The sequence below is a fragment of the Mustela lutreola genome, chromosome 1, assembly GCF_030435805.1.
Source record: "Mustela lutreola isolate mMusLut2 chromosome 1, mMusLut2.pri, whole genome shotgun sequence".
Lineage (NCBI taxonomy): Eukaryota > Metazoa > Chordata > Mammalia > Carnivora > Mustelidae > Mustela > Mustela lutreola.
Window position 1 is genome coordinate 191,145,654 of NC_081290.1, and position 27,076 is coordinate 191,172,729.

Here is a 27,076-nt window from a genome sequence, read left to right on the forward strand (position 1 = left end):
AGTCTCCAAGGCCTGCCCATAGGCCCACACCCTTCTAGAATAAAAAAGGAACACCCCTGACGACATGGAGTCCATATTGCCATGGGTCCTGGAGATCCAGGCCCAGAGCAGGACTCAGATGCTTCTAAGGCTCGCCAGCAGTCCCCCACTCAACCCCCAGCACCATCACCTTCCCCCCCTCCACCCACCACCCGCCCTTGTGAACAGAAAAGGCTTCTTCTTGGGGAGGGGGCCCAAGCCTGACCCACAGAGTTTGGCGCTGAGGAGGGGCAGCTGGAGGTCCAGGGAATTCAGCCGGACTGGGTCCCTCTCCTTCTTCCCTCTTCTGGAACCAATGGCTTTGGGAAGGGTCCCAAATGTGGGGGGCCAAGGTCTTTGCCAGAGAACAGGGCATCCCTGGAGTCTAGGAGCATGACCCTCCTCCCCATCACAGCCACAGGGATTGCAGGTCCTAAAACAGGTCCAGGAGGGCGCAGGGCACTGAGTGCTGGCCTGGGGGAGGTGCTCCAGAGAGCACCGCTCATGGAACCAGACCCGGGTCAGGGGCTGCGGGGAACAGTAGCCAACCCCGGGGGACACTGTTCTCCCGGCTCCAGAGGGCAGGCACGGAGGTGGGGGAGCATGCTGGTTCCATGGGAAGCAGCCTCCTTCCTGACAGTGCTGCACCGGGTCTCCTCCCCTTCCTCTCCTCTCCTCCCCCCTCCTCTCAGCCCTCTTCTTCTGGCTCCTCCTCCCCAGCTGAGAAGCCTGGCTACTGGCCCAGCAGGGTGGGGAGAGGGAGGAAGAAGGGGGTTGCCCCTCCATGATGCACCGGCAGCTAGCTCATTTACTAAGGGGCAGGGGAGAGGGATGCTCCCCTGGTATGGTTTGGCCTCAGGTAAGGAGCAGAGCTAAAAAGGACAGTGAGAATGAAGGAGCCTTGGAGGGGAGGTCCCCAGCCCCACCAAGGAAAAGGTGTGTTTTAATTGCATCCTCTTTCTATCTCTTCCAGGTCATGCTTCCTCCTGTCTTGCTTGCCTCCTCCAGGAAGCCTTCCCAGACTACCCTTCCAGGCCTCTCTGGGCTCCCAGGGCCTGGACAGCCTCATCTCCTTCTTGCATGCCCCAAGCCCAGCAGGGTGCTGCCCTCAGGAGCCTGTTGATTCTCCTGCCAGGTCTTGAGTGTGGGGTCCCCCAACCCAGGAAGCTCTCCCCACCACGGAGAAGCCCCTGGTCAGTCTCCACTTCAGCCTATGTACAGCCACTACTGGGGTCCTGCTCCCTGCTGGGGATGGGGGATGGGGCATTCTGAGCACACACAGCCCTCAGGGTAGTCAATGCACCCCAGGGTGCCCCCATCCTCCCTTCTGTTCCCTGTCAGCTGATGTCCACCTAACAAAGATCCAGTCTCCTGTAAGTCACCCCAGGGGCTTTGATGGGGTGACAGGGAGACTTGAAGGAGCCACATCTTCTGGAGGAAAGAGGAGAGGTGACCCCACACTAATCAGTGTTGGGAAAGTGTTCAGAAGGGCTACGGGCAGTCCTGCTGGGGACATGTTGGTTTAATACAAAAGAAGTCGGTGATCAATGGTTTATTCAGGAGGGGAAAGCCCAAGCTAAGTGTCCCCCTCCCTGCCCCTGGCCAGCTGGCCCCACCCCCTTGTCTCCAGGACCCTTGGGAGGGATGGTGAGAAGAGGAAGGGCCCCACCTTGCTGCTCCTGCTTTGGTCCGTCTCTAGGCCCTGAGCCCCATGACGGTGTGCCACATGGAAGGTAGTCAGAGGGAGGAGGGAGACGGATGGGGGCAGTGGCTGAGGGGGGCTGGTGGTGGGTCAGCCACCCTTGAAGTAACAGCAGCAGTTACCTGGAAATTGCAAGTGACCAGCCGAGACCCAATGTCCCCGGCCTGCTCACGTGCCATCGCCAGAGAGGACACAGAACAATGGGATGGCCCAGGACTCCGTGGGGGAAATGACATGTCCCTTGGGCAGCAGGGCCAGGAGCTATTTTCATGGATGGATCCTATCACGTTGAGGGAATTGCTTATCCCAGCAGGTAGAAAAGGGACCTGGCTTGGCTAAGATCATCCTTGCAGCCAGGAGAGCCCATCCCCAGGACCTCGGACTCCATATGGTTACGGTGACACCTGACACGGTCGGGATGATACCGAGATGCTGAGAGGTTCCCCTCCACCGTGGCCCCAGGCTGCGGGCTCCGCCAGGCTGGGTACTTAGGGCCAGTGGTCTGCCGGGGCTGGGCTGCTGGGAAGGAGAAGGTGGGCCCACGCAGGTGGGAGATGGGCAGACTTCTACAGACCACATCCTGGGGAAGGAAGCTTGGAGAGAAATGGCCAAGAGGCCTCAAGATGGCAGGGGATGGGCGGGAAAGGCAGGCTGCCCCCATGTGGGCCCCAACAACCCCACCTAAGAGAGGGCGGTGGGTTAGGAGAGAGAAGCCCACCTATCTCCCACTCCTGCGATGGCTGGCCTCTGAGCACAGGAAAGATGGTGGCCATTAGAAGTCCCAAAGCTGGAGAGGAGCCTGGATGGGGCCCGGTTGAAGGCAGGGAGCAGAGGGGGGCGGCTCCCTTCCACCCTGATGAGCACAGTAGCGGGAGCAGCAGGATCAGCCGGGGAGGGCAGGGGTGCCAGGGCCTCGGTGCTGCCTGTCTGGAACTCACGGGGCCTCGTTGGACCCCATCCCGTTGCCTTTGTTGACATAGAACGGCCGGTAGTGAGACTGTCGGTTGTGGGAGGGAAACAAGAGTGGTTAGGGAGGGCAGATGGCAGTGGAGCCAACCAACCAGACCTGCCCGGGCCTCACCTCCCCACCAGGGAAGCAGCAGTCCTCTGAACTCCCTAGCAGGTTATGGGGCCTGTGGCCCAAACCGCAGGCTCTATCTACTCAACGCTATCAGTCTCCATGTTCATAGCTCATTCAGAGTTCATTGCCGCCATTCGGCTGGTGAGCAGGAACCTCAGCTCCTCATCAGACTTTCTCTCTGTGGCCTAGGAGCTGCCCCTACCCCAGCACCGCCCTAGCTCCTGGTCTCATATATTTTCTCCTCTCCAGAGCTGTACCCTGTGTTACAAATGCTTTGTATGGAAGGACTCATGGAGTTTTTACAGCTACCCAATTAAGTGGGTTCCTATCATCATACCCATTTCATAGACAGACAAATCGAGGCACAGAGAGGCTAAGCCACTTCCCTAAGGCCACCCAGCTATTGAGTAGTGGAGCTGGGATTCGAGCCCCCATAGTCTGGCTCCCAAGCCTCCCCCGCACCCCCCTCTCCTCCAACAACCCTACCCACATCTCCAAATCACTCCTTGAATCCCAAGGGCCACAAGCATTTGCTTCTGGTCTCTCTGCGTGATTCCCCTGACAGAGAGGGTTCACAGAAGGCAAAAAACTGCCCAGCCCAACACAGAGGTGGGCTCCCCAACTCCATCCTTTATCCTTGGCCTCCCCAAGGCCCATCCTTCAGGGAGCGGCCTCAGCACAGAGCCAGAAGCACCTTCCCACCAGCTCTGCTCTGCTCCTTTCAGCTCCCCAAGCCTAAGAGATCAGCCTCCAGCAACCAGAAGGCCAGATTAGCTGCTGCTTAGTCTATGTGAGAGCGCTCAGCCCTCCGCGGGGCTCTGGAAGTGGCTTTGTGCCTGAGCTGGGTCCACTGATGCCTCTGTAGGAGACACTGGGGAGGTCGGTCGCCCCTGCCTTCAACCTTGTCTGCCCGGAGATGTGGTCACCTAGCAGCTCCTTAGCCGTATCTGGCCCAGAGCAGGGCCTGGGGGGCTGCGGGATGCAGCGGCTGAGTCCTTAAACTCGGACCTTGCTTGGCCCCCTTAAGAAGTGACTGCAAGATACAGAGGCACCCAGGCAGGAGAAGGCTACAGCCAAAGCCTCAGAGTTACTCAGTGGCGGAACGGGTCTGGACCCCAGAGTAGTCAGTAAGAGCCCTGGAAATGGCTCACGCCTTTCTTTCTGGAAGGCTGGGTCAATAGAGCAAACCACAGGTCGGTGAATGGTGCTGTCCCGTGAAGAGCCCAGAAGTGACAGGTGGGCAGAAACAGAATTCCAGGGCATCTGGGAAGGGTGCTCTCCCTGTCTCCCCAGCCCGCCCTTGTCCCCTCCCTGGCTCAGGGTCACAGCACGTCAGAGGCTCCCAACTCCTGTTACAGTTGCGAGAACGGCAGCAGAGGAAGAACGGCTCACGGGAGGTCACACAGCAGGTGGGTACGAAGGCGAGGGCCACATCCCAGGCATTCTGACTCCCAGGACAGCCTCCCTCACGTGCTAGCACCTGCCTCCGTTCTAGCCAGAACCCTGCCCTGCCAAGCAAGTGTCTCCAGATGGTAATGAGCTTTCTCTGCTGGGACCCAGGCCCTGGGAGTGGAAGAGTGTGTGGTAGGGAGGGCAAGGCCCGAGTCCAGGAACAAAACCCCTTTTTTTCTCCCCATATCTGCTTTCTGCAGTCCTGCTGTTGCGATGCCCCTGGGCCCAGGTACAAATTACACACACGATCACTTAGCTCCCATCACCAGCAAATTAAAGATTTTCTCCAATTAATCCAGCCCCAGTCGCCGGGGCCTGGAGCAAATCACCTCCCCCCGATATGACCTCCAAATGCAAAGACAGGAGAGAGCTGGGGACTCCTGCCCCTGTCCCCAGCCAAGCCCCTGCTGTCACCCATATCCCAGGGCAGCTGTCTGACTCCCTCAGCTCCAAGAGAGAAGCATTCAGGGAGGTGGAGGCGCAGCCTGTGAAGGAAGGCCCTGCTCACGGAGGTCCTGGGTGGGGGTCAGGTCAAAAGGGCATTAGGGGGGCACCTGGGTGGCTCAGTGGGTTAAGCCTCTTCCTTCGGCTCAGGTCATGATCTCAGGGTCCTGGGATCGAGCCCCACATTGGGCTCTCTGCTCAGCAGGGAGCCGGCTTCCCCCCCTTCACCATCTCTCTCTGCCTGCCTCTACACCTACTTGTGATCTCTGCCTGTCAAATAAAATCTTTAAAAGAGGGGGGGTATTAGGGATCCCCGTATCTCAGCACTGCATTACAAGACTGCAGAAATAGAGCCTCAGAGAGGAAATCCCCTAAGCTGGCCAGACCCTAAGGCCATGGTCTCCTCTAGTGTGGTTCTTCAATTCCTGGTTCAGGTGCGTTAGCCACTGAACCCTGAAATATCTCTGTTCCTGACTTTACCGCCTCTGCCTCGCCATGCTATCGCCCCAGTGGCCTCTGTGTTGTCAGAGCTAGGGAATGGCCCCAGGAAGGTGGCATCACTAGGACGTCCATCCCCAGGACGGAGAATTTCACATGCCCGGAGCTGATGGGGACACAGTCCTCATTCAGCAAGTATAGTCACCCGGCAACAATTTGCCAAATGAAAGAATCAGGGATGCCCACTTTACAGATTAGAAAACTGAGGCCCAGAAAGTGCATGCTTACCCAGATCCACTGACTGTTAGCCCTGGGTCTCTGTTACCCTTTGCTGAATGCAGGATGCAGGAATTCAGGCCACTGCTGCTCCCTCCCTCCATCCCATGGCCCAGAGAGGTCACATCCCCCCATCACCTCCCTTGGGTGACTGATGACCAGTTGCTCCTGGGGAGCCCTGTTCCGTGCCCATTCTGGAGATGCCTATCGCCAGACAGGCTGTCCTGGCAGCCCATCACTCACCAGCAAAGTCTGCTTGCCAGATTTCCAAGTCTGGGGCTGGGCCTTGGGGCTCTGGCTCCTGATGAGGGAAGGATAGCCTGCAGAGACAGAAGGCGCCGGTCGGAGGGAGCTGATGTTGGCCATCAGGGCCTCCAGGGCCACAACAGCAGGGGTACCATCTCCAAAGTGACCACCAAGCTCCAGCCAGCCCACTACCAAGTGCAGCAACCCCTAAAGAGGCCTGCAGCAGCTGGGGGGGGGGGGCACCACGGGGAGGCTGGCCAAAGGGGGGAGGCACCAAGGCAAACAGAGGGAGGAGGAAGAGGCCAGGTGGGCTGGGCCAGGTGGTCCTGGACTGTGGCCCCCAAATCTAGGTCAGAAACACACTACTTCACAAGGATTTCCCCCCACCCACCCTGAAGGTTCACACCACTGACCTTTTCCCATGAGCACAACCAGCTAAGGTATCCACCAGGAGGCGCCCTTTCCGAAGACCCGTGCTGGATGGCCAGTGTCCCCCCTTCCCACAGGTCTCCTCATTAACCCTCACCCCGCAATCAGTTTGCCCTGAGCTGCACCACCAGGAAGCAGCAGTCAGGATGTGAACCCAGGTTTGATGGGTTACCGAAACCCACCCTCATGGTCCTGCCCAGCTCCAGGGCCTCTCGCCTGTTCCAGGAGCTGGAGGCTGGGGCCAGGGCCAGGCCGTCATTTGCCATGTGGCTAAGGTCCACAGTTAAGATAGCAAGCCCATGGGGCCCAGAGCACGTGGGCCCTGTCCGGGCCTGGTCCTCCTGCCCACCGTGCTCCCCTTCAGTCCAGCAGGATCTGTTACGAGCTCTGGTCCACAGAACCGTGGAAAGCACCCTCTGTCTCAGTCATCAGCCGGCAGGGACAGGCCTTGGGGCCTGGGAAGGAGCAGATTAGGACCCCAACAGGAGAAGCTCAGAAATAAACAGGGTCTGCCCTCCTCTGGGGCAGCCCAGAGCCCTGTTCTGGCCGCTCTGAGGGAGGATGAACCGGCCTGGCTGGCCCTTCCCTCCACCTGCATTTAGCAAGAAGATGGAGACAGAGCAGAGACTCAGGTCTCTCCCTGCATCCGGGGGTGGGGGTGGGGGCGCCTTGGCAAGAGAGGGTTCCATGGGTCCGGAGTGGGAGATGGAGAGAGGGGGGAATTCAGATCTCAATTCTCAGTTCCCAGAAAGAAAAAACCCATGCCAGCTCCGAGAGAGGTGAGGAGGGGATGGGGACGGGGCTGTGGTCCCGAAGACCAGCCTCGTGCAGCAGGCAGAAGTCCGAGGCAGGGGGAGCTAGGGATGGTGCCAGGGGAGGGGGGAGGCATCCCTCTTCCAGCAACTCTGGGGAGGAGGGCCAGGATGCCCTAGAAGTGGCAGAGAGCCCCAGAGGGTGTCCCATCTGCCCTGCTGTGGGAGAGAGAAGGGGAGGGAACACAGGCCGGTACCAGGATTGTTTTTAAATCGCCCACTGCCGTCCAGTGGTTTGGAAAACTCTGTGGTGGCCTGTCCCAAGGTGGTGAACTGATAGGGGGCTTTCCCAGAGCCTGCTGGGAGAGAGAGAGGCATTAGCAGCACACCCTGGTCCGGGAGGGGCCAGCAGGAGTCACACCTCGCCCTGGGGCCTGCTATGCTGGGAGCCCAGCCAGGCCACCCTGAGCATGCACTCTGCCTCCCTCTAGGGTTGCTAGGGTGGCTGGGTAGGAGCTGGTGGGGGGCCATCCTCATGGGCGGGGCTTCTGCTTACACACAGGCAGGCCCCTGCCCAGAGCACCCCACCATCCAAGGCCAGTCCCAGCTGATGTAATGAGCTGATCTGTGTGAAGGTGACCACACTGTCCCTGGGCTAGTCCTCAGGGGCTCAGAGTATTTGAGGAGGGGCTCTCCTAGGTCAAGGCCCTCACCAGGGCAGGAGGTGAGTTGGTACAAGCCTATGGGGAGATACAGGGGAATGTGGAAGCTCCAAATCACACTGGGGGATGACCGTCTTCCCTGACCCGTAGCCTCTGATCTGGGCTTGACCAGAGTGCAGGGAGGGACCGCTGGTAGCCAGAGCTTGCCAGGCCTAGCTTGGGGAGAGGACATCCCCCGGGGTCTTATAGGCTGGGACCCTCCAGTCATATTCACCTTCTAAGGTGAGCAAGGTGATCTGGTCCTTCCAAGAGTCCCTGCCCTGGGGATAGGGTGGGATTCTAGCCTGGAAGGGACAGCTGAATGATAAGTCGCCTTCCAAGGCCACTGCTTGGGGGCCTGCCTGCCCGGCTCTCTCTCCTCCCTCTCCCTGACCCTGGCCAGCCCCTGTACCCTCGCTTCAAGGCCAAATGGCTCGGGCGCCAGAAGAGAGAATGGCTTACACCACAGCCCACAGAGCTGTCCCTAGGACCCTTCAGAAGAGACAGGAGGGGCCTGGCCCACTCCGCCTGGTCTGGGGAGCGCAGTCAGACTCGGAACACTTTAGACATGATCTAGTCCTGCCTCTCTGAGAAATGGCCTGACAGGACTCAGGATGTTGGCCGCTGGTACGCGGTCACAGCCTCTAGAGCCGACAGAGGCCAGCCGGCACATGCTGAGCAGTTAAGCTTTCTGCAGGAGGAGGACTCAGAAGTTAGGCCCAATGGAAACAGGATGGGGGTGTCAGGGGAAGGGGTCTCCCGAGGTTGGCGTCCCCACCTCCCTGACCACGTGGATCATGGTTAGGGCCCAGTGTTCGCTGAAACCAGCCCCAAGCCCAGCCTTCCCCGACAGCTGAGACCTCTCGGGCCAGGGTCTGTCCCTTCCAGGGAGGGCAGCTGGTGAGGGAGGGGGCGGAGGCCAGCACAGAGCTTGGAGAGACACAGGAAAGGCCGGGCAAGGTGGGGAGAGCTCACCTTTCAGGGAGAAGGAGGAGCTGCCTTGGACTGCGGGCCCATCATCTGAGTTCTGGATGGTGGAGGAGTATTCCCAGACCCGGGAGGTGTAGTTACCTGGTGGGGCACAGCAGGAGACGTGAGCCCCCCCAGCACCCCCGGCACACTTCCTGCCGATCCTTCCTGCCATCAGAGTTGTCCTAAACCACAGTGTCCGCTCGTCCCTGCCGTACCTCAAGGCCCACCGTCCTCAGACTCAGGCTCCGAGTCCCTTACCGGCACACAGCCCCCCTCACTACCTCCACTTTCTGGCCTCACCTCCTCCAGCTCCGCCACAACAGCCCACCCTGTGCCCTCTGAGCTTGCGGCACACCGGGCCCTCTCTTGCCTGGGGCACACGCAGCTTCCCGGACCGGCTCCCATCCTTGACAAACCTGTTGGGCCCTCTGGCATCAGTTTCCCTGTCATCTCCCCCAAGTCTGTGTGTGCCTCAGCCCCAGGCCTCACGTCACTCTGCTCCCCTGTTGTCCCCCTGAGTTATAAGGGCAAGTTTAATTGGGGGCAGGGGACACGGCTGTCTGGCCCAGCATCACATATCCAGCGCCCGGCGCATAGCCTGGTCCCTAGAAGATTCCATTGCACAGTTGCTGGGTGAGCGCAAGAACAAGTAAACAAATAAATAGAAACACATGCTAAAACTTGGGCACAGAGGCAGCTGGTTCAAGTCCTGAAACTCTGCTTGGGAAGCAGAAGAGGCTGACGAGGGTCGCTTTGGGAGGACGTCCCTGCAGTCTAGAGGAGAGAGGCAGCGGGGCGGGTGCGGGAGGAACAGCAGGAGCCCCACGAGGACACTCGAGTCTGGGGGCTTCAGAGCCCCCCACGGACGACACCCCTGCCCTGGGCTGCCCTCTCAGCAGCCCTGAGCCCTGGGGCTCTCCCCAGTCAGCTCACTCCATGGCTGAGGGCCCAGTCCTGGTTGATGGTCCTCTCCCACAGCCGTCTGCAGGAGGCAGGAGCCTGACACTGGGGCTCAGTGGTCAGAGGGAGCTGGGGCGCTCTGCCTGCCCCACTGTGAACCCCTGCCATGGGGACCTCCGGAGTGAGCTCATCCACCCAGATCTCTCATAGCCCATGCCTTCACTGAAGAGGCCCCCCAACCCCTCCTCAGTCATCCCAGGGCCATGTCTGGTAGAGCTGCCCCAGGGGAGCCCTCCCTGCCCACAGCTGGCTGGCACCCCAGATCCTCCAAAAACCTGGGTCTTCGAGTGCATGGTCATACACTTGGCACAAGGATGCCCTCGGTACGCGGGACGGAGGGGCGTCTGTGCTTGCTTGGCCTCTCTCCCCGAGGAAGCCAAGCATCCCACCTTTCACCTTTTCTAGGCCTTAAGGGCATGTCCCTCACCCGGCATCACTACGTCCCATCCCGGATCTCCAGGGGCAGCCCCACTTCCTGTCCTGCCGTCTGTCCCATTTACAGCTACACTAGTCTGTTTTAAAAGTGATTTCTCAATGCAGACGTGCACCCTTCGGTAAAGGGCCCCAGTCCTCTGTGGGTCCTTGTGTTGCAACACATACTAAGGGAAGCTTCCACACTGAAGCCCCACTCCGGGTTTCCCAGACTCACCCTCAGGGATTTCCAGGCTGCTTCTCCGCACCCTAACTAAGGACATCACACACACACACACACACACACACACACACTTTGAGCTCAGTAGGACTCCTCCCCGCCTGTCTCTGGGCCCCTAAGCCCATCCCAGCGCCCCACATCCACCTTCCACGGGGGAGCCCGTCCCCCGCCCCCAGCCTACCTCTCAGCCCCATGCTGAGTCACTCTCTCACCTTTGGTGCCATACAGATTGTTGAAATTCTTCTGGTTGGTCTCCTTGGAGAGGCGGCTGGGGGACCCCGGTTGGTACGATGTCCTGGCCCCACCTAGGAAGGAGATGAGGGGTCCCCACTGTGGAGAGGCCCACAGCTTCTGACTTAAGGGGGTTACGCGGGACTCCTTGTCCCCAGACGGCACTCACTCCCTGTCCCCAGACCCAGGTCCCACCACTAAGACAGCTCATCTGGGTCTAGATCAGGCAGCCGCTTAATCTGCGCTCCAAATCAGGACACTTAAAGGTGAAAGACTGTTAGTAAGTACACAGGAGCATTAGGTGTAAATCTGGAAGCTTCTGCAGAGACTCGGGGTGCATGGTTTCCCTATGTGGGCGGCCCTAAGGATCACCAAGACCTGAGAAGCCCACCCCCCCCCCCCGAGCCAGGCCCTGCATGAGAGCCCAGAGGCTGCGAGGTGGTGTCCCTGGGACGAAGGAGGATGGTGGCAGCTGTTGGGGGGTACAGGTGCGGGCTCGCCTATGATGAGGAGCCAGGGGCCACAAGTATCTCCCGGGTGCTTCTGCCACCAGGGATAAGACCTCACATTGCTCAGGAGCCTCCAAATTCGGATTCTCAGAACAATCTTGAGAGGCTGGCAGAGTGGGCTCCATACCCCCACTTCACAGAAGAAGAAGACATGCTTTCCACATGTGTCTGGGTCCTTCCATCAGCTCCTCCCTCCCACCTAACAGGCACCCCGCTCCCAGCTCTGGTCTGCTTCTTCACGGAGCACCCTGCCCCTCCTTCAGGGGCTTGGAAACCAGCCTCCGCTGGGAAAGGTCACTGCACAAGCCCACTGCCCCGGAGCCCCCAGACTCATGCCAGGAACCCTTGGATGGCCTTGTCTCCTGATCCCCTTTTTGACTCTTCCTGGCCCTTCCCTTCCCTCTACCCCGAGCCTGGGAGCTCCCAGAGGGCAGATTTCCTCCTTCCTTCAGTCCTCAGTGCAAGGGCAGGGACACCGGATGAACCTGTTTCTTCCACCTACCAATGTCACTGCCTGACTCCGTGATAAGCTGAAAGCCTTCCTAGCATCTGAGCTGAATTTCTCTCCTCCCAGACGGGGGTACGGAGGGGACAGTGACCTGCCCAAAGTCCCCAGGTGCTGGCTGGAGGGCAATATCCTGGCAGGTCTGTACTCTTCCCTCTAACCCCACTGCTCCTCTGCTCCCCTCCCCACGACCTGCAGGGGGAACCCACGCCCCTCTCACTCCCCGAGGGAGCTGAGGGAGCCGAGCAGGGCCCGGCTGAGGGGACCAGTGCACATCAGGGTCCTCACTGGGGAGGCTGGTTAGTGCTACTCACCCGCTCAAGGACGGGGCCCCAAGAACAGCGCCCTGGGAGGGGAAGGGGCCAGGCTGGTGGCCTGACCCACACCAGGAATGTGGGGCAGGGGGGACTTGGGTGCCCAGGTGCTTCTCCAGGCCTCTGTCGGGGCCCAGGTGTTGTTTTCACATTGGGTGGAGCTCAGAGATTCCTCCGGCTGAGCTCATCTCTAAAGCCCCAGCTGAGCTCATCTCTAAAGCCCCTACGCCCTTCCCATGGTGTGTGTGTGTGTGTGTGTGTGTGTGTGTGTGTGTGTCTCAGAGGTGTGTAGATCAGCACTCAGCCTGGGGGCTCCCTGGTCCCCAGCTCCTTCCCCACATCTCTCTGTCCCCTTTCTCCCTTTTCCCCACAGCCCCACTCTTCTGAAGACCACCCCCACACGTAGGCACGCCCCCAGGAATGCACCCCCTCTCTCCGAGGGCTGACACGCCTGGCACACCCACCCTTACATAACGGGTGTTGTTGCGGTTTGTTGCTGGTGCAAAAGAACGCAACAGGCTTCCCCCAGGGCAAAAACAGGCAGGCTCTGGTCTCTACCTCCACCTAGGCTGACACAAGCTGGGACCGTCCAGGGCCCAGAGAGGAAGGCCAAGGGCCAGGCGCTGTGCCAGGAGGGAGCGGGGAGGAAAGGTAGACCAGCCGTCCATCTCCCTACCCTAGAGAGGCAGAATGGCTCTGGAGGGCTGGCCCTCCCCCAGGACTACAACAAGGCAAGTGGAAGCAGAACACAGCTCAGGCTCAGGCCCCGAGGATCACTGCTGGTGAAAACAGCAGCCTGGAGACCCGCTGAAAGGAAAGGGAAGCATAGGACTTATTGGGACTGGAGTCAGGGACTGGGGAGGAGGGAGTCAGGAGGTGCCTATAGTTTATCTCCAACCCAGATGCTTCTGAGGGAGGAATGGGGCACTGTTCTTGGGTCCAGAGGGACAGCAGGTGTGCACCCGGACTTCCCCGGGCAAACCCAGTGACGGTCACTCTGGCAAGGCGGAACCCAGCCAAGTCCTGAAGTCGGTGGCCCCGAGGGATGGGGCACTCTCTCTTACTCTTGGGCGTGAGGTACATGGAGTATCTCTTCATGGTGTCAGGCGCACTCCACTCGTTGCCGTAGCTGTTAGTGTAGCTGCTCATGTAGCGATGGTCAGCTCCTGGGAGGGACAGAGGCCGGCCATCAGAGGGGCAGGTGGAGAGGAGAAGGGGGGCCCTGGGGGCAGCCCTGGTTTCTGCTGAGTCAGCCCACAGCCCCTCTGTCCCAGGCAGAGGCGAGGTTCTCCGAGCCCAGGGAAGGCCATGCCCTGCCCAGCATTCCCTCTGCTCCTGAGCCGCTGGGAGGTGAGAGACAGTTGGCAGGGAGCCAGCTCCTTCCCTGGACTGACCCTTCTGAGTAAGACCAGAGGCACAGCACTTTGCAGTTGACAAGGTACTACTGACATTCCTTTCCTTTTTGCTGTGTACGCAACCCCTGGGCTGGAATGGAGATCCCCACGGGACAGACCAGGAAACTGAGGCTCGGGAGGTAGGTGAAGCCCCATGTCACATGGCCAGTAAGGGCAGAACTGGGGTGTGAGCCTCATTCCTACTTCCTCACTTTGTCCCAGCCATGTCGGCAGCCCAAGGGGATGGAAGGAGGTTCTAGTGTCGGCCTCCTCCAGGGCCAGGGATCCAGCTGGCTGAGCAGAGGCACGGAGAGGGGAGTAAGCTGCGTGGGGCGGGCACTGACTCCCCAGCCCACCCCAGCCACCAGTATACCCCCAAACCCAGACAAATCGGTGGTGCCACACTTGCCTTCCCCAGCTGCTCCCCCCACTCCATTCCTTCCTCTTGTGACTTCTCCTCCTCCTATGTTCTCTCTGCCCTTCCCTCTGTCTGCCCTGGACAAGAGAAGGAATGAGTGGCTCAGGTCCTTCTCCTTCGTCTTCATCACCTGTACCCAGTAGGGGCCTGACATACAGTAGTGCACTCCACCACAAACACATGTTCTCCTGGGTGTTGCCCGCCCCCCCCAACCCAGTGCTCCCTGCTCTGACTGCTCCCCAAGCTCAGGATGATGGTCAGACCCTGGGCCTTTGGGGGTAGGACTAAGTCCCTGGTCTGACGGGTAGGCTGTCATCCAGGAGGAGAGGAGGTCTGACTCACTGGCCTCCCATTCCCCCCAACCCTGCCCATAGCCAGACACACTCCCAACAACAACACAGCAACAACCAGCAAACCAACACGGAGGCCCAGGGCCCCAGGCACAGGTGCAAGGCTGCTGACATCACAGCACCCATCCTGCTCCTGGCAGCGCCTCCCTGCACACCTGGCACAGGGCACGGGGCCACACTTGCTCAGAGGTCATGGTCAACACAATCATTACCTAGAAATGACCCGGTGGGCAGGCGGCAGGCAGTCTTGCGAGGCTCATGGGCAGCCTGGCCCAATCACAGCCATCCTCATCTGTCTGCCCCAACCTCAGCAGAGGGGCCCCACCCATGGGTTTGTACCCCAGGGAACGTGATCATCACACTCCCAACTGCTCAGCCCGGCTGCGAGCCTCAGCAACTTCTCCGCCAGGAAGACCTGGGAGGCTGAGTATCAGAGCGTGAATCCTAACCACGTCCCCCGCTCAGCTGTGTGCCCTTTGAAAAGCTACTTCTCTGAGCCTCAGCCTTCTCATCTATGAAATGCAGTGCATCCTGCGGGGAAAGTAAGCCACAGCCAGCAAAGAGCTCGCACAAAGCCAGCACACTGGGAGTCCTCAGTCACTGTCAGCCACCACCGCTAATGTCAACACCATTATCATCTGAAGGGGGATTTCAGGACCTGAAACGACTGTCTTGCTGCAGTGGCTCATGGATCCTCAGGTGTCACTGAATGTCCCCCACCTTTCACAGGGACACTGGGTGATGTCACCATCACCGAGATATATAGAGGTCCCCCCTAAAGCCCAGCATATCAGCACACTATTACCCCCTTCTCATCCCCAGAGAATCACCTTCTCTGCTTAGAGACAAAAGACAGGGTCTGCCTCCTTCGGATGTTTGGGGCCAAAGGTGTCCTTAGAGCCCCGTGTTGGGCCTGGATCACCGAGTGGGGCCTTGGGGGAAAGTGCTCCCACTTAGGGCCCTAAAGGGACTGGGCTGGGCTGGTGAGAAGAGACTTAATGGATTAGTTTCTCAGATGAGGAAGCTTTCGGTGAGGTGATTCAGTTGGCCTCAGTGGGGGACAGCGTGACTCAGAAGCTGACATCAGGGAAGCCGGTGAGTCACTGAGACACATGGGTCCCATTGTCCCCAGCCCAGCCTCTGGGCTCAACACCACTCAATGGGGCCATGGTGACAGGCAAGGTCTCCCTCCCAGCACGATGAAGTTCTAGGTCATGTCTACGGGAGTCCGCAAAATCACCAGGTTAGCACCTGGCCCTTACAAGTGGCAGCCTCCCCACAGCTGCTGGGTTGGGCCCATAATCAGATGTAGCTTGGAATGAAATTAATCCTGAGTTTGAGGGATGACCCACAGAGAGGAGGCGTTTGTGCAGCCAGTGCCCAGATGCTCACTGCCCTTGGGAGCCCATGTAACACAGCATAACCTTGGCAGCCGGTTCAGTGGAGGGTTACAATCCCTGAATCCACCTTGGGTAGGACAGGTGGTTCGGAACAATGAGGAGTCGGCTGGCTAGATGCCAGCCCAAGCATCAGGGATTGGCACTTGGAAAGCACCAGGTGCCCTGGCCATGGGACCAGCCCATAGAAGAGACCTACCATTCTCCATGTGGTTCCTCTCAATGAAGTTACGGCTCAGGTCTGCCTTGCACATCTTCTCAACATGGCGCATGCACACGTTGAGTAGGTCATCCTTGAAGTTGCCAAGTGACTGTCCCAGGCCCTCCCCCTCCAGCAGAACATGGTAGGTGGGCAGAGGTGGGGGGAGGGAGTAATTGCTCATCAATGCACCAAATTCCTACCAAGGAAGGAAAGAAGCCATTAACTTCCTAGGTTTTTAGTAGCTGAGGGGACACTTCTCTGCAGGGAGCTCTCCGTCCAGCTGGAAGGGTCAATGCTGGGAGCCTTGTGGTTCTAGACACAGCTGGGCTACCAACTCGCCCCACTTGTCCTCTTATGTTTCTCCTTCTGTAAAATGAAAGGGTTTGGCTAGATGCTAAACTCCACTAGATGCTAACATCCCTGATGGTGTTAGTAGTCATATATGTGACTCCATGGTTCCTACCTCTTCAATTGGACACGTTGTTCTATTTTACAGGGGTTTCTGAGAGCAACACAAGCTGGGACGTCTTGGGGAGTGAAAGCACTAAGGAGATGCAAGGTATTTCTAGAACGTTTGGGATCAGTCACGGTGCTACGTCCACCTTTACATACCACACTTAAAATCTGCCTCTCACCTCCCCTCCCCCCTCACCTGGAGAGTCCCTCCTCTTTCTGAAACCTTTATGGGCCTTCAAGACCCAGTTCAAATTCCACCTCTTCCACACAGCTGTGTTCGATTACTCCAGCACACTTGCCCTTCCCAGAGCTTCCATGGGCACTTATCTCCGGAACCACATGCTTTATCATTTAATTACATACTCTTCTATATTGCTCCCTAATTGTACATGTCTTATCTTCCCAGCCGGATTGCAGCTCCTCGGGGGCAAAAACCATGTCTTCTACTTCTCTATTCTCCACAGCACCTACCAGAGTCCTGGGGCATGCAGCAGTACCCAAAACACTCTAGAAGCTGGATGAATAGACAGACAGGTAAGGTCAAGGATCACGCCTAGGCAGCCCTTCCACACCATGCCTCATACCCAAAGCAAACCTCACTAATCAATCCCACAACTCTTTACTACTGAGCCTGGAGCACTATTAGTACATATCAACTGAAGCAGGTACAAGGTCATACTTGTGTGCCTTCTTTAGAGGAGGAATGGAAATGGCTTAGATGGAAAAATTAAATGGGCAAATGGAATGGAGCTTGGAAAGATGGATGGATGGATGGATGGATGGATGGATGGATGGATGGATGAATGGATAAATGGATGGATGGATGGGTGGATGGGTGGATGGATCATGGTAGATGGATGGATAGATGGATGGATGGATGGTAGAGGGATGGATAATGGATGGATGAATGGTAGATGGAGGGATTGATGGAGGTTCTGGGACAGTGAATGTAAGGACTGAGGGATCGAATGGTGGGGGAGTTGCTTTGTACCTGCAGAAACAACACCGAGTCACTGATGGTTTGCATCTGCTCCCTGGTCTGCTTGTCCTCATGCAGCACCTTGGCCCTCTCATCCAGAGCATCCACGATCACCTTCACCTGGCCCACGGCATCCTGCTCCCGCTGCTCCAATGCGGCCCTCACTTCCTCCTTTTGCTTCTCCAGGTCCCGCACCAGGTCCTGGAAGTTTTGCTCCAGGATAGCCTTCTCACTGGTGGTGAAGCTCTGGGTCCAGAGGGAGAGGAGAGAGGAAGGAGGGTTTCGGGATTTTAAAACCTCCTGAGTGGGGTGTATCTTTAGATTCCCAGCCTAGAGCATTTCCACTGCCCCAACCCAGAAAGTCTGTTTGACTAAGGATCTCATTCAAAGGCATCTTTGAAGGATGCCATCTATGGACAGAGATGGCCAGGTTCATTCACAGTCCACTCTTCTTTATCTGTGACTCCTCCCAGGGGTGGGTTGACTTGGCCATCATTCCAACCTTAGGCGACTCCATGGACCCAGAAGACCCCCCATGAGTCAGGTGGTGCTCAGTAAACCTTGACTAGCACTAAACAGCATTCAGAAAGTGAACGGACAGGCTGTTGATGGAGCCAGGGTCAAGAGTCAGCGATCTCAGATTGTGGTCTGCAATTACTCAAACCACGGCAGACACACAGGCAGCCATCTTGGCCCCAGCGAAAGGACAACATCACGCCCTTGGTGGCTAGGTGGTCTGCTGGGCAGAGTAGACAACGGAGCATACTGGAGGACACACCGGAAGACAGGTCCATCTAGGGTCTTTATTTGCTGGAAGGGAGCCTTAGGGGATGGCGAGATCACACATGAATGCCCAGCCTGGACTTAGAAGGGGAATTGGTGGGGATGCCAGAGGGGTGGGAGAACCCAGAAGAAGTAAGCGTGGGGCATAAATGGGGGGCCTGGAGCAGGAGAGAATGCCTGTCTCCTCCCAGGTAGGATAGGCGGGGTGAGCACACAGCGAGGCCAAGGACCCGGGGGCTGCTCACCTTGATGCGGTCCTTCTCCTTCTGCCACTTCTCAGCTTCATCTTCGATCTCGATGATCTTGAGCTGTAGCTGTTCCTTTTGTAGTGATAGCTCTGTCTGCAGGGAAGGAGGCAGGTTGGAGAAGTCCAGGGAGAGGTGGGAAAGCAACAGAGAATCAGGGAGTGGGCCCGTGCAGGGAGCCAGCCTGGGGAGGGCTCACTCCTTAGCCCTTCAGCCTGTCTTCAGCAAACAGTCCCAGGGACCTCGGATACGCCAGGCCCCACGCATGTCACCAGGGATCTGGCAACAGATCAAACACTGTGTCATGGTAAACTCGGGCCTCCGGGGCTAGGCCATCCCAGCCAGGTCTTTAAAAGGACTAAACCTTCTGCCAGGTCCCTCCACCCAAACTGAGCAGGACGGTTAGTTCATTTATGGGATTCCCACTCCTCTCAATGGACCTGAGGCCACTAGGGAGAGGGAAGGAAGCTCCTACCTCCTTCAAGCTTCGGGGAGAAAGGGGACCCAGCCCAGCTCAGCCCAGCCCAGCCCAGGGAGTGTCCCGTGGCAGTGACAGTGTGCAGCGTTTCTATGCCATGACGTGGAGCCTGTGTTGCAAGCCGGAGCCCAGGTGGCAACCAGCAGGGACTCCGTCTGGACAGGCACAGCTATAAACCTGTTTATGGGAAAGGGAGTGCAGTCCGCAGTTTGGGCAAGATGGGGACTTCTGTTCAGGGGCCCTGGGGGAGGGGGGCTGGTGGTAAGCGAGGCAGTGAAAGGAGAAGAGAGAAGACAGATTCCAGGGATCTCCACGCAGGGGAGGACGCAGGCTGCTGGGGTCTGGGGGTGGGGCCACAAAGAGGACCGATGAGGGGTTCATGGGGAAGTGAGCTCTAATGGATATGGAAAATATGGATAATATTATTCTTCCATTGGAGAAATGCCTTCTCTGGAACGCAGCTACAACAGAGAGAAAGGGGAGGCATGGCCAAGGTGATTCAGGCAAGCCAAGAGCCACCTTTGTGTTCTGCGGGGGCCCCTGCCAGGGATCTCAAAGCCCCTTCCAGCTTGGAAAGACTGGTGGGTGATCTCCACCCCAGAAGGCTGTAGGGCGCTCACAGTCTCCCCACTACTCTGGGTTTTGAGCAGAGTTCCACACCATTCTCCAGCTGTCCCTTTGAGGAACCCTCAAGAAAAGTCAAGATGAGGAGGCCACAAGCCACTAGGAATGGGAGCTCTGTTGGCAAGGAGTCCTGCGCAGGGTACGGACGGGTCGCACCTCTGGAGGGCTCCACCAGGCTGGCGAGGTGCTGACTGGGGTCCCTCCCCAGACACCAGGGAAGTGGGTTGGGAGTGGAGAGAGCTTCCCTGGATTTCTTGGAAAGGGTGCCCAGAGGATCAGGGAGCTGGTGGAGAAAATAGGAAAGGCCCAGCCAAGAACTGTAGAGGTCCCGGACAGAAAGCCCCTGATCCCACCCTGCACCCCCTCTCTGCCCCAGTCCTGGGCTCTCCTGGCAAGAACACTCCAGGTTCTCAGGAAGCATCTGGCCCACCAGCAATGGGCTGCAAATCCGGCAACATGGAAAAATGCCATCACCAGAGATGGAAAATGACTGTCAGGAGGAAAGCAGTGAAAGGAGATAAGGATGGGATTTGGTCTGGTTTCTGGAAAAAAGCTGGGGAGAAGTCAGGTGCCAATAGACACAGTGCTGGGAAGGTGGAGAGCATAGGACAGAGACCCCAAGACACAGTGGGTGGCAGATCCTGTGGCCTGGAAGGATCTGAGCCATAAGGAAAAAGCAAACAGCTGGACAATGTGTCTGTGCCAGGCACCTTGCCCATCCCAGAAGCTCTCCTAAGGGAAGCCCCAGGTCAAGGGGACAGTCGGAAGCCATCCCACTGCAGCTGACCCCTCCTGACCTGGCTGGAGTAGGGGCATTGGCCCCTGGGTTTCTCGCCCCTACCTCATCACCCCCAGAACAAGGCCTGATGGAGAGGAAAGCAGAGGACAAAAGTACATTCACCCCCAACCCCCGGGGCCTGCCCAGGCGGGAGAGGACAGCCCTCCCATGAATGAGCATGGGGGATCCCAGAGGGAGCCCACCCAGAGTTTGGGACTGGGAGTCCAAACAACTAAATGCAGTTACCACCATTTCCAAGCAGGTGGTCTTTGCAAGTGACTTGACTTCTCTGGGCCTCGGGGCTCTATCTTTCATGGACGTAGTAAGAGGACTGCCCCTCACCCCCCACCAAGGCCATGGGATGAGCTGGGAGCCAGGAAAGGAAGCTCAAAAAGTACCCAGCACAGAGAGAGCCCCGGCCAGCGATCTAGCATCTCATAGTGTGGGGGACCTTCCATGGGCTAGGAGCTGTGCGGGATGCTCTCCCTCCCACCAGGCTTGGGAGAGAGGGTGCCGTGTGGCCAGCATGCCCTTGGGGCCCCAGGGAGCAAGGGAGGGTAGGCAGGCGAGATCTGAAGAAGCCTCAGAGGTGCTCAGCAGTGAGGGCGGCAGGTGCCGCGGTACTGGCGTCCGGGGACACTGTGTACGCTGCCAGGATGCAGGGAGAAGTGTGGGCCCAGAGGCCTGTAGCGTGGGGAACTGAGGCCGGGAGGACCCTGGGGAGAACAGAGCAGAAGGAGGGGAGGGGATGAGGGTTGGCTGACCTTGCCAGTGGGAAAAGGTACAACCAGAGAAGGTTAAGGCCAGCAGAGTCATGCGGAGTGAGCAGAGGCGCTGGGGGCACCTGCCGGGAGCCATGGGAACACGAGGTGGGTCGGGCCTGCAGGAGAGAGTCTCCCACGGATTTGCCGGCCAAGAGGGAGTACAAAGGAAGGGGATTAGAACAAGGAAGAGTCCAGGGCAAGGGCCCAGGAAGTCAGACCCTGGGGTGGGGGTGTGTGTTGGGGGGGTCCATGCTGCAGAAGAAAAGGAGGGAAGCAGGCAGCAGGGCTTGCTGAGGTGTGGCGAGGAGGGCCAGAGTGTTGGCCGGTGACCCGGGAGGGAGGAGGGGAGGCCGCTGATCTGGAATCCTGGGAGGCAGGGTCAAAAGCGGAGACGCACTGTCTGCAGCAGTGGGCGGAAGACGGGGTGGAGGAGAGAGTTGGGCACTGGGGAATTCGGACACAGGCTGGGAGGGGGCCTCGCAAGACCAGACTTGCAGGAAGGCGGGCCCTGGGGAAGGGCCTTGGAGTGGGAGCTAGCTCCATGTGGTTACCACAGTCCCTTGTCCCCTCTGGGATGAGGGCTCCCCTCTTCGGAGGAGGGTTTGGGGTGAGACCCCTGGGGGGTATATCTAGCATCTGTGTGGCTCCAACAGCTCTTCCCTGCTAACACGGCTGCGAGAAGCTGGAAAAGGCGGGATGTGGGAAAAACATAACATAGGAAGCCTGGGTTCCTATGATACAGGGATTCCCCCTCAAAATACTGGGTTCTCCCCCAAAACCAGGAGGAGGAGGACACTAATTGTATGACTGAGCACCTACTATGTGCCAGCCATTTTCTTCTTTCCTCTGCAAGTGCCGCTGCCCCATTTTACAGATGTAGAAACTAAGGCCTAAAAAAGATGAGCAACTTTTGCCTGAGCTTTCACAGCTGGAAAGCCATTAAGGCCAAGATGTCACAACAGGACGCAGATCTCATGTGGCCTCTTAACGTCTAGGCTCATCTCTGAATCTTCTAGGACGTTGTCCGTCCCCTTCACTTCTGCTAACTGAAGCCTGCCTAGGCTCCCCACCCCACAGATGGTATCGTTTGGCCACCCTGTCTCTTTCCTCGTCACCCCTCTCCCCGCCCCCACACCCTCTTTCTCGCCCCCTGAGGTCCCAGCTCTCTCTCTTTCTCTCTCCCTCCTCCCTTGGAATTTTGAGGAAAGCCCCGATATCTGACGGGGCCTCAACTCCCCACCCCTCCATCGCCGTGCATACCTCCCTCCTCTCTTCCTCCCACTCCGGGTTCCTTCCCTCCACCCTGCCCAGGCCTGTCCCTAAATGCTTCCTTTGTTCCCTTCTCCCACACTCGTCTGGTTGCCTCTAGCTCTGCTGCCTGGGATGGGCCCCAGGAAGGCCATCCTGCCTGCAAATCCTTCCGGCCTTGGGGGAGTGGAGGATTCCCTGAGAGCAGACCGAGGGCACAGTGGTGGGTCGCACCCAGTCCGGTGGGCCTTCAGCCGCAGATGCACCTGAACACTTACCCGGGCAGGGGTCACCTGCATGGCCTGCAGGGAAGGGGGGGGGATGAGGCCGTGATCTTTCTCGGGCTTGATTTAACCGCATGGGCCGTTGGCTCTGATATTTGCCAAATGAGGCAGTTAATTGCCAAATTTGTACTCTCAGACAAATGGTAATTATCTGGATAAGAATCTGAAATGCTGGAGAGATTTCCCCATTTCCACCCAGATGTCAGATAGCCCCGTACTAGTCTGCTAGTCACTACTAGTGACAGGGGCTCACAGTCCCTTCTGCTTCCTCCGGTGCTGGGACAGGGACCGGGCAAAACCAGGTAGACAGACTAGCACCCAGGCTGTCCTCAGACTGGTGGTGGGCCCTTGAGAAAGTCAGCCCACCTTTACCAGGCCTTGATTTCTTCCTGGCTACGTTGGACAAGATGCCTGATTCTCAACCTGGCTATTCATCACCATCGGCAAGGGAGACTTAAAAATACAGATCCCAGGCCCCAAGCCCCTAATGAGAAGCTCCCGGGGAAAGGCCTAGGCAGCTGCGTCTTGATTCTCTAGGTGATTCCAATCTGAGGATGCCCGCCTCCCCCGCCCACCACAAGCCCCCACTGGGGAGCCTGCCATCCTGTGAAAACAAAGTATAAAAGGGTGCAGAGGAAACAGCCATCAGAAGAGTCAGAATCCGGGGCACCAGGGTGGCTCAGTGGGTTAAAGCCTCTGCCTTCGGCTCAGGCCTTGATCTCAGGGTCCTGGAATCGGGCCTGCTTCCCCTCTCTGTCTCAGCCTGCCTCCTGCCTACTTGTGATCTCTGTCTGTCAAATAAATAAATAAAATTTTTAAGAAGAAGAAGAAGAGTCAGATTCCCGGCTTGGCCTCTCCGTGCTGGGATCCTGGAGAGGTCTCTTGGCGTCTCAGGGCTTACGTCCTCGTCTCTAAAATAGGTACAGTAGCCCACAGCTGTGGCACTGTTGTCAGGAGTAACAGGTAAACGGTTGGTGCTCTGTAGAAACTGGAGCGTCTCCTGCTGCCTGTCACTTTCCTCCCATGCCTCCTGTCTCTGCACAGCTTACCAGATAAACTGCTTCCCCTTCAGCCTCCATGGAGGTCACCCCTCTCTTCTCTCGCCCACCCTGTCCCAGAGCAAGAGCCCCTCCAGCCCCCGACAGGATCCATCCTGACTCGATGCAGCAGGAAAGACTTGGGATAGACAGAGGGATGAGCCCAGAGACAGAAAAGGATGGAGATGGATATAGACATCCAACCTGGGGAATGTCCAGAGGCAGGGGAGTGGACATCAGGGGGACCCCTTCTAACACTTGGAGTGGAACCGGAACATTCTGGCCCTGGATCCACCAGAGGAAGGGTAGTCATGCTTCCACGCCAAGTGGCCTTTGCTCCAACATGGCCCCCGCTCAGAGGCTACAGGCAGAGCCGAAACCCAAGGCCCTGACTGTCATCTGCAGCCTCATGCAACCATTCGAGATTGGTCCCAGATGACCTCACCAGGGCCTTCACCATCTGACCTGCTGAACAGGTTCTGGACAGGGCTCCTTGCAAAAACCTGTGTGTGGGCTGATGTTTGGGTCTGTAGGGGATGCCTCCAAAGGATGCCAGGATTGACACACTTATTCCCTTCCATCAGTCAACCCACTAACCCTGCTCTGTGCCAATGTTCCCCATGGCCGACATTCCAGCAGAGCCAAGCATGGACAAACAGCTGTGCTCCAACTCCGTCTCCTGGCCGCCCTGCACCACCCCCATCTACCCTTACACTGCTGGGGCGCACACGCACATGCACACGCTGTCTAGCTCCCACTGTTCAAGTCCCTCCAGTGGATCAGACATTTTCCCCTCAAATCCCCGATAGAGCACACGTATCCTAAATCCCATATTCTCGGTGCCCTTCCCCTCAGTTACTTTCAAATATTGGGAGAGAATTAGGGGACTCCTTCCTTATCCTCCACAAGCTTGGACAGGTCCCTCCCTCTCCCGGGACCTCTGTCCCTGTCTTCAAGGTGAAGGAGGAGACCCAGGAGACTGCTAGGACTCCACCCAACCTGCCTTGCCACCCGCTACGATTTGATGTTGATCGACAGCTGCTTCTGTGTAACTGGGCGGATGCTCCCCAGGCTTGTTTGTACCTCTGAGCTCTACCTCCTGACCTACATCGTGAGCCCTCAAGGACGAGGGCTCTGTCTCAGAGTCCTACGGCAGCGCCAAGCACCAGAAGGTGAACTCCAAGTTCCAGGTGCCTCCACACAGGGCTGCCCAAGACTCTTCCCTCCTCCAGAGGCACTTGGGCTTTGGTTAGGTGATACTCTGGTTCCAGACACAAACAGACAAGCATGTATATTGTTTGCAGGAGAAGTGGGCACCTGAAGCCACTCAGCACCAATCTGCCCCCCTCCTCATCCCTGACATTCCCAAGAATCCTGGGACTCCACAGGGGAACTTGAAGACCACCAATGTAGTCCAGCTCGTTGGGTTCACACATTGGGAAACCAGGACTGAGAGAAGAGAAGGGACTTGTCCGTAGTTGGATGGCTAACTAGAGGCAAAAACCAGGTGTGGAACTCGGTCGGCTCTCCCTGAACCCAACCGGAGGCTCTGCAGCTTTTTGGGTTACACCGGATGAAGATGACTGCCCCCATGGTTCTGTTCTTGTTTCCCAAGGAAGCTCCCGAAGGATGGGTTCCATGGCCCGGCCCTGTCACCATCTCTCAGCCTGATGCTTGAAGCTAGGCTGGGGTCGGGGCACCAGGGAATCAGGAATACCTTCCAGAGCCAAACAAGACCCCTGACAAGGATCTTTGAGTCTTTTTCCATTTGTAACCCATCTCTGCCCAGGGGTGTGGGCGAGGGGTACAGGAAGACAGTCAACAGCCAGCTCTTGGTCAAGAAGGCTGGACGGGGTGGGGTCCTGGGCTGCCCTATTCAAAGAGGTAGAGAGAAGCTGACGAGGAAGGCCAGGTCTCCTGCACTGAGCACCAGAATGGTCACCCCAGAGGCGGGCTGCCCACGACCGCCAGCTATGTGGCTGCTGCGGGACAGCAGGCTCAGCATCTGTGGGGCAAAGGGTAGCAATCCCAGCTGAGCCTCTGGCCCAGAACATCCTCTCTCCCTGTACAGCCCTTTCACAAGCCTCCCCACGCCTCTGCTCCTCCCCAAGGAGATCCAGGCATGATCACACGGACAGCTGTCGTGCAAATGCACTGCATACCCCATATATAAACATATGCACCAAACAGCCACCCGCACATGCAACACACACACACGTCATCCCACCCACATGCAAACTACAGCCCTCCCCAAGCAGGGTCCACTGATAGGCTCGTGCCCCTGCGACCACACAAATGAAGCACACAGAGCCAGTGAAGGGGATGGAGGAGGCCTTTGGGGAAGTCGAGAGGCTGGCGGTGCGGGTGTGGGGAAGAGTGGGAACGGATAAGCAGCAAGGAGCCCTTGCCCTACAAATGCAGACTCTAAAGCCTGGGGAACAAAAGAGTATTTAAGTGGCCCCCAAATTCCCTTGTCCTTGCCCATGACCCCTGCCCCAGCCGTCAGTCCTGCTCAGGTGGCACAAATTCTCTCTCCCTAAAATAAAAAAATAAACAAGAAGAAACACTGCTGCCAGGCCCAGAGCCCAGGGTTGAGCCCGGGGGGGATTCTCTGATCTGACTTGAACTTATCCTGTGATCTTGGTCAAGCCCCTAGTCATTCCCAAGCTTCTATTTGCTCATGTAGGCAATGCCCCTTCTCCTGAGGTTTAGGGAAACTGCCTCTGACCCCCAGTCTGTGCGCACAGAGGGCCGACAGATGGATTCAGAAGGAGCCAGGGACAGTGGAGACTCGAGGCCCAAAGCCCCCAGGAGCACAGATGCCCCCGCGCATTACCTCCTTCTCTGCCTTGGCCTCTTCCACGGTCACGGTGCTGTGATTCTTGTGCTCCTGGAACATGCAGAGGTAACAGATGCAAGTCTGGTCCGTCTGGCAGAAGAGCTCCATGGTCTTGCCATGCACAGGGCACTTGCGAGCCTCGAAGTCCCGGATGGGCTCGAGCAGCTGGTGGTCGCGGAAGGCGGCCCCCTCCAGGTGGGGCTTGAGGTGCAGCTCGCAGAAGGAGGCCTGGCACACCAGGCAGGACTTGACGGCTTTCTGCTTGTTGCCGATGCAGGAGTCACACAGGACCTCCTCAGAACCCGACTTGGAGCGCAGGAGGGGGCCGCCGTCAGCCCGGGGGTAGCTGTTCCGCCGGGCCTCCCCAGGCTCCACGATGGACACCGTGGGCTTTCGGGGCTCCGAGAAGATGGACTTGCGCAGCTCCCCCTTCTCGGCAAAGGAGAGGGGCGGCTTTCGGCCAGCCCCCAGCTGGAGCCCGGCGTAGGGGGACCTCTTGCCGTCCCCAGAGTCCATGCTGAAGTAGCTGGAGCTCTTGTCGTCCACGGACTCCACAAACTGGATGATGGGCCGCCGCCACTCGTTCCCCGAAAACAGGGAGCTCTTGCCCTCCCCTGGTTTCGGGGCGCCGCCCAGGCTCTTGCCCTCGGCCGCCTCCCCGCCATGCCCGTTGGTGGTCTTGGCATCTTGGCCTTCGGCCTTGGCCCCGTTCTCCAGAGTGCCGTTGGGGCCTGGGGGACTGCGGGCATCCCGGGCTTCAGGGCTGGCCCCATTGCTTCTGGAGGCATCTGAGGCTTCCATGGCCGGTCACTCGGCGGGCGTGTGTTGCGACTTGCTGGGGCCACAGGTGGGTGACCTCTCGGACTGGCGTCTCCGCGGGGAGTGGGCCAGGTAGCCAGAGCCCAGGGACACACCTATAGGGAGCAGGGGGAGGAGGTGGAGGAGGAGGAGAGGGAGGTGGAGGAGGCGGGGGAGGAGGTGGGGAAAGAGGAGGAGGAGGAGCAGAGAGGAGGGGCAGCCTGACACAACGGGCTGGCCAGCCAGGGAGAGCCAGCGGCACCTCCCAGAGCCAGCGGAGGGTGAATTATACAGGAGGCCACGCCCTGCACATTCATACC

General features: G+C 58.3%; 1 protein-coding gene across 1 annotated transcript; it reads right to left on the minus strand.

Annotated features, from left to right (window-relative positions):
* Positions 1-1,555: 1,555 nt before the first annotated feature.
* Positions 1,556-26,908, minus strand: TRIM29 (tripartite motif containing 29). The gene is made up of 9 exons (XM_059183420.1): positions 25,956-26,908; positions 17,907-18,002; positions 16,891-17,124; positions 15,441-15,639; positions 12,747-12,848; positions 10,336-10,428; positions 8,515-8,610; positions 5,655-5,731; positions 1,556-2,717 (listed from the first exon to the last, which is right to left on the minus strand). The coding sequence occupies exons 1-9, from the start codon at positions 26,757-26,759 to the stop codon at positions 2,655-2,657; spliced, it is 1,764 nt and encodes a 587-aa protein (XP_059039403.1). The 5' UTR covers positions 26,760-26,908; the 3' UTR covers positions 1,556-2,654.
* Positions 26,909-27,076: the final 168 nt, after the last annotated feature.

What these genes read in the sequence shown, in the direction of transcription:
- TRIM29 (XM_059183420.1), bottom strand. Translation starts at nt 26,759, where the DNA reads ATGGAAGCCTCAGATGCCTCCAGAAGCAATGGGGCCAGCCCTGAAGCC. An exon ending in AGGAGAAGGACCGCATCAAG is followed by an intron (nt 17,125 to 17,906) that starts GTGAGCAGCCCC and finishes CTCTGGACCCAG; the next exon opens with AGCTTCACCACCAGTGAGAA. An exon ending in CTCCTCCTTCTCCCTGAAAG is followed by an intron (nt 5,732 to 8,514) that starts GTGAGCTCTCCC and finishes CTGTCTCTGCAG; the next exon opens with GCTATCCTTCCCTCATCAGG.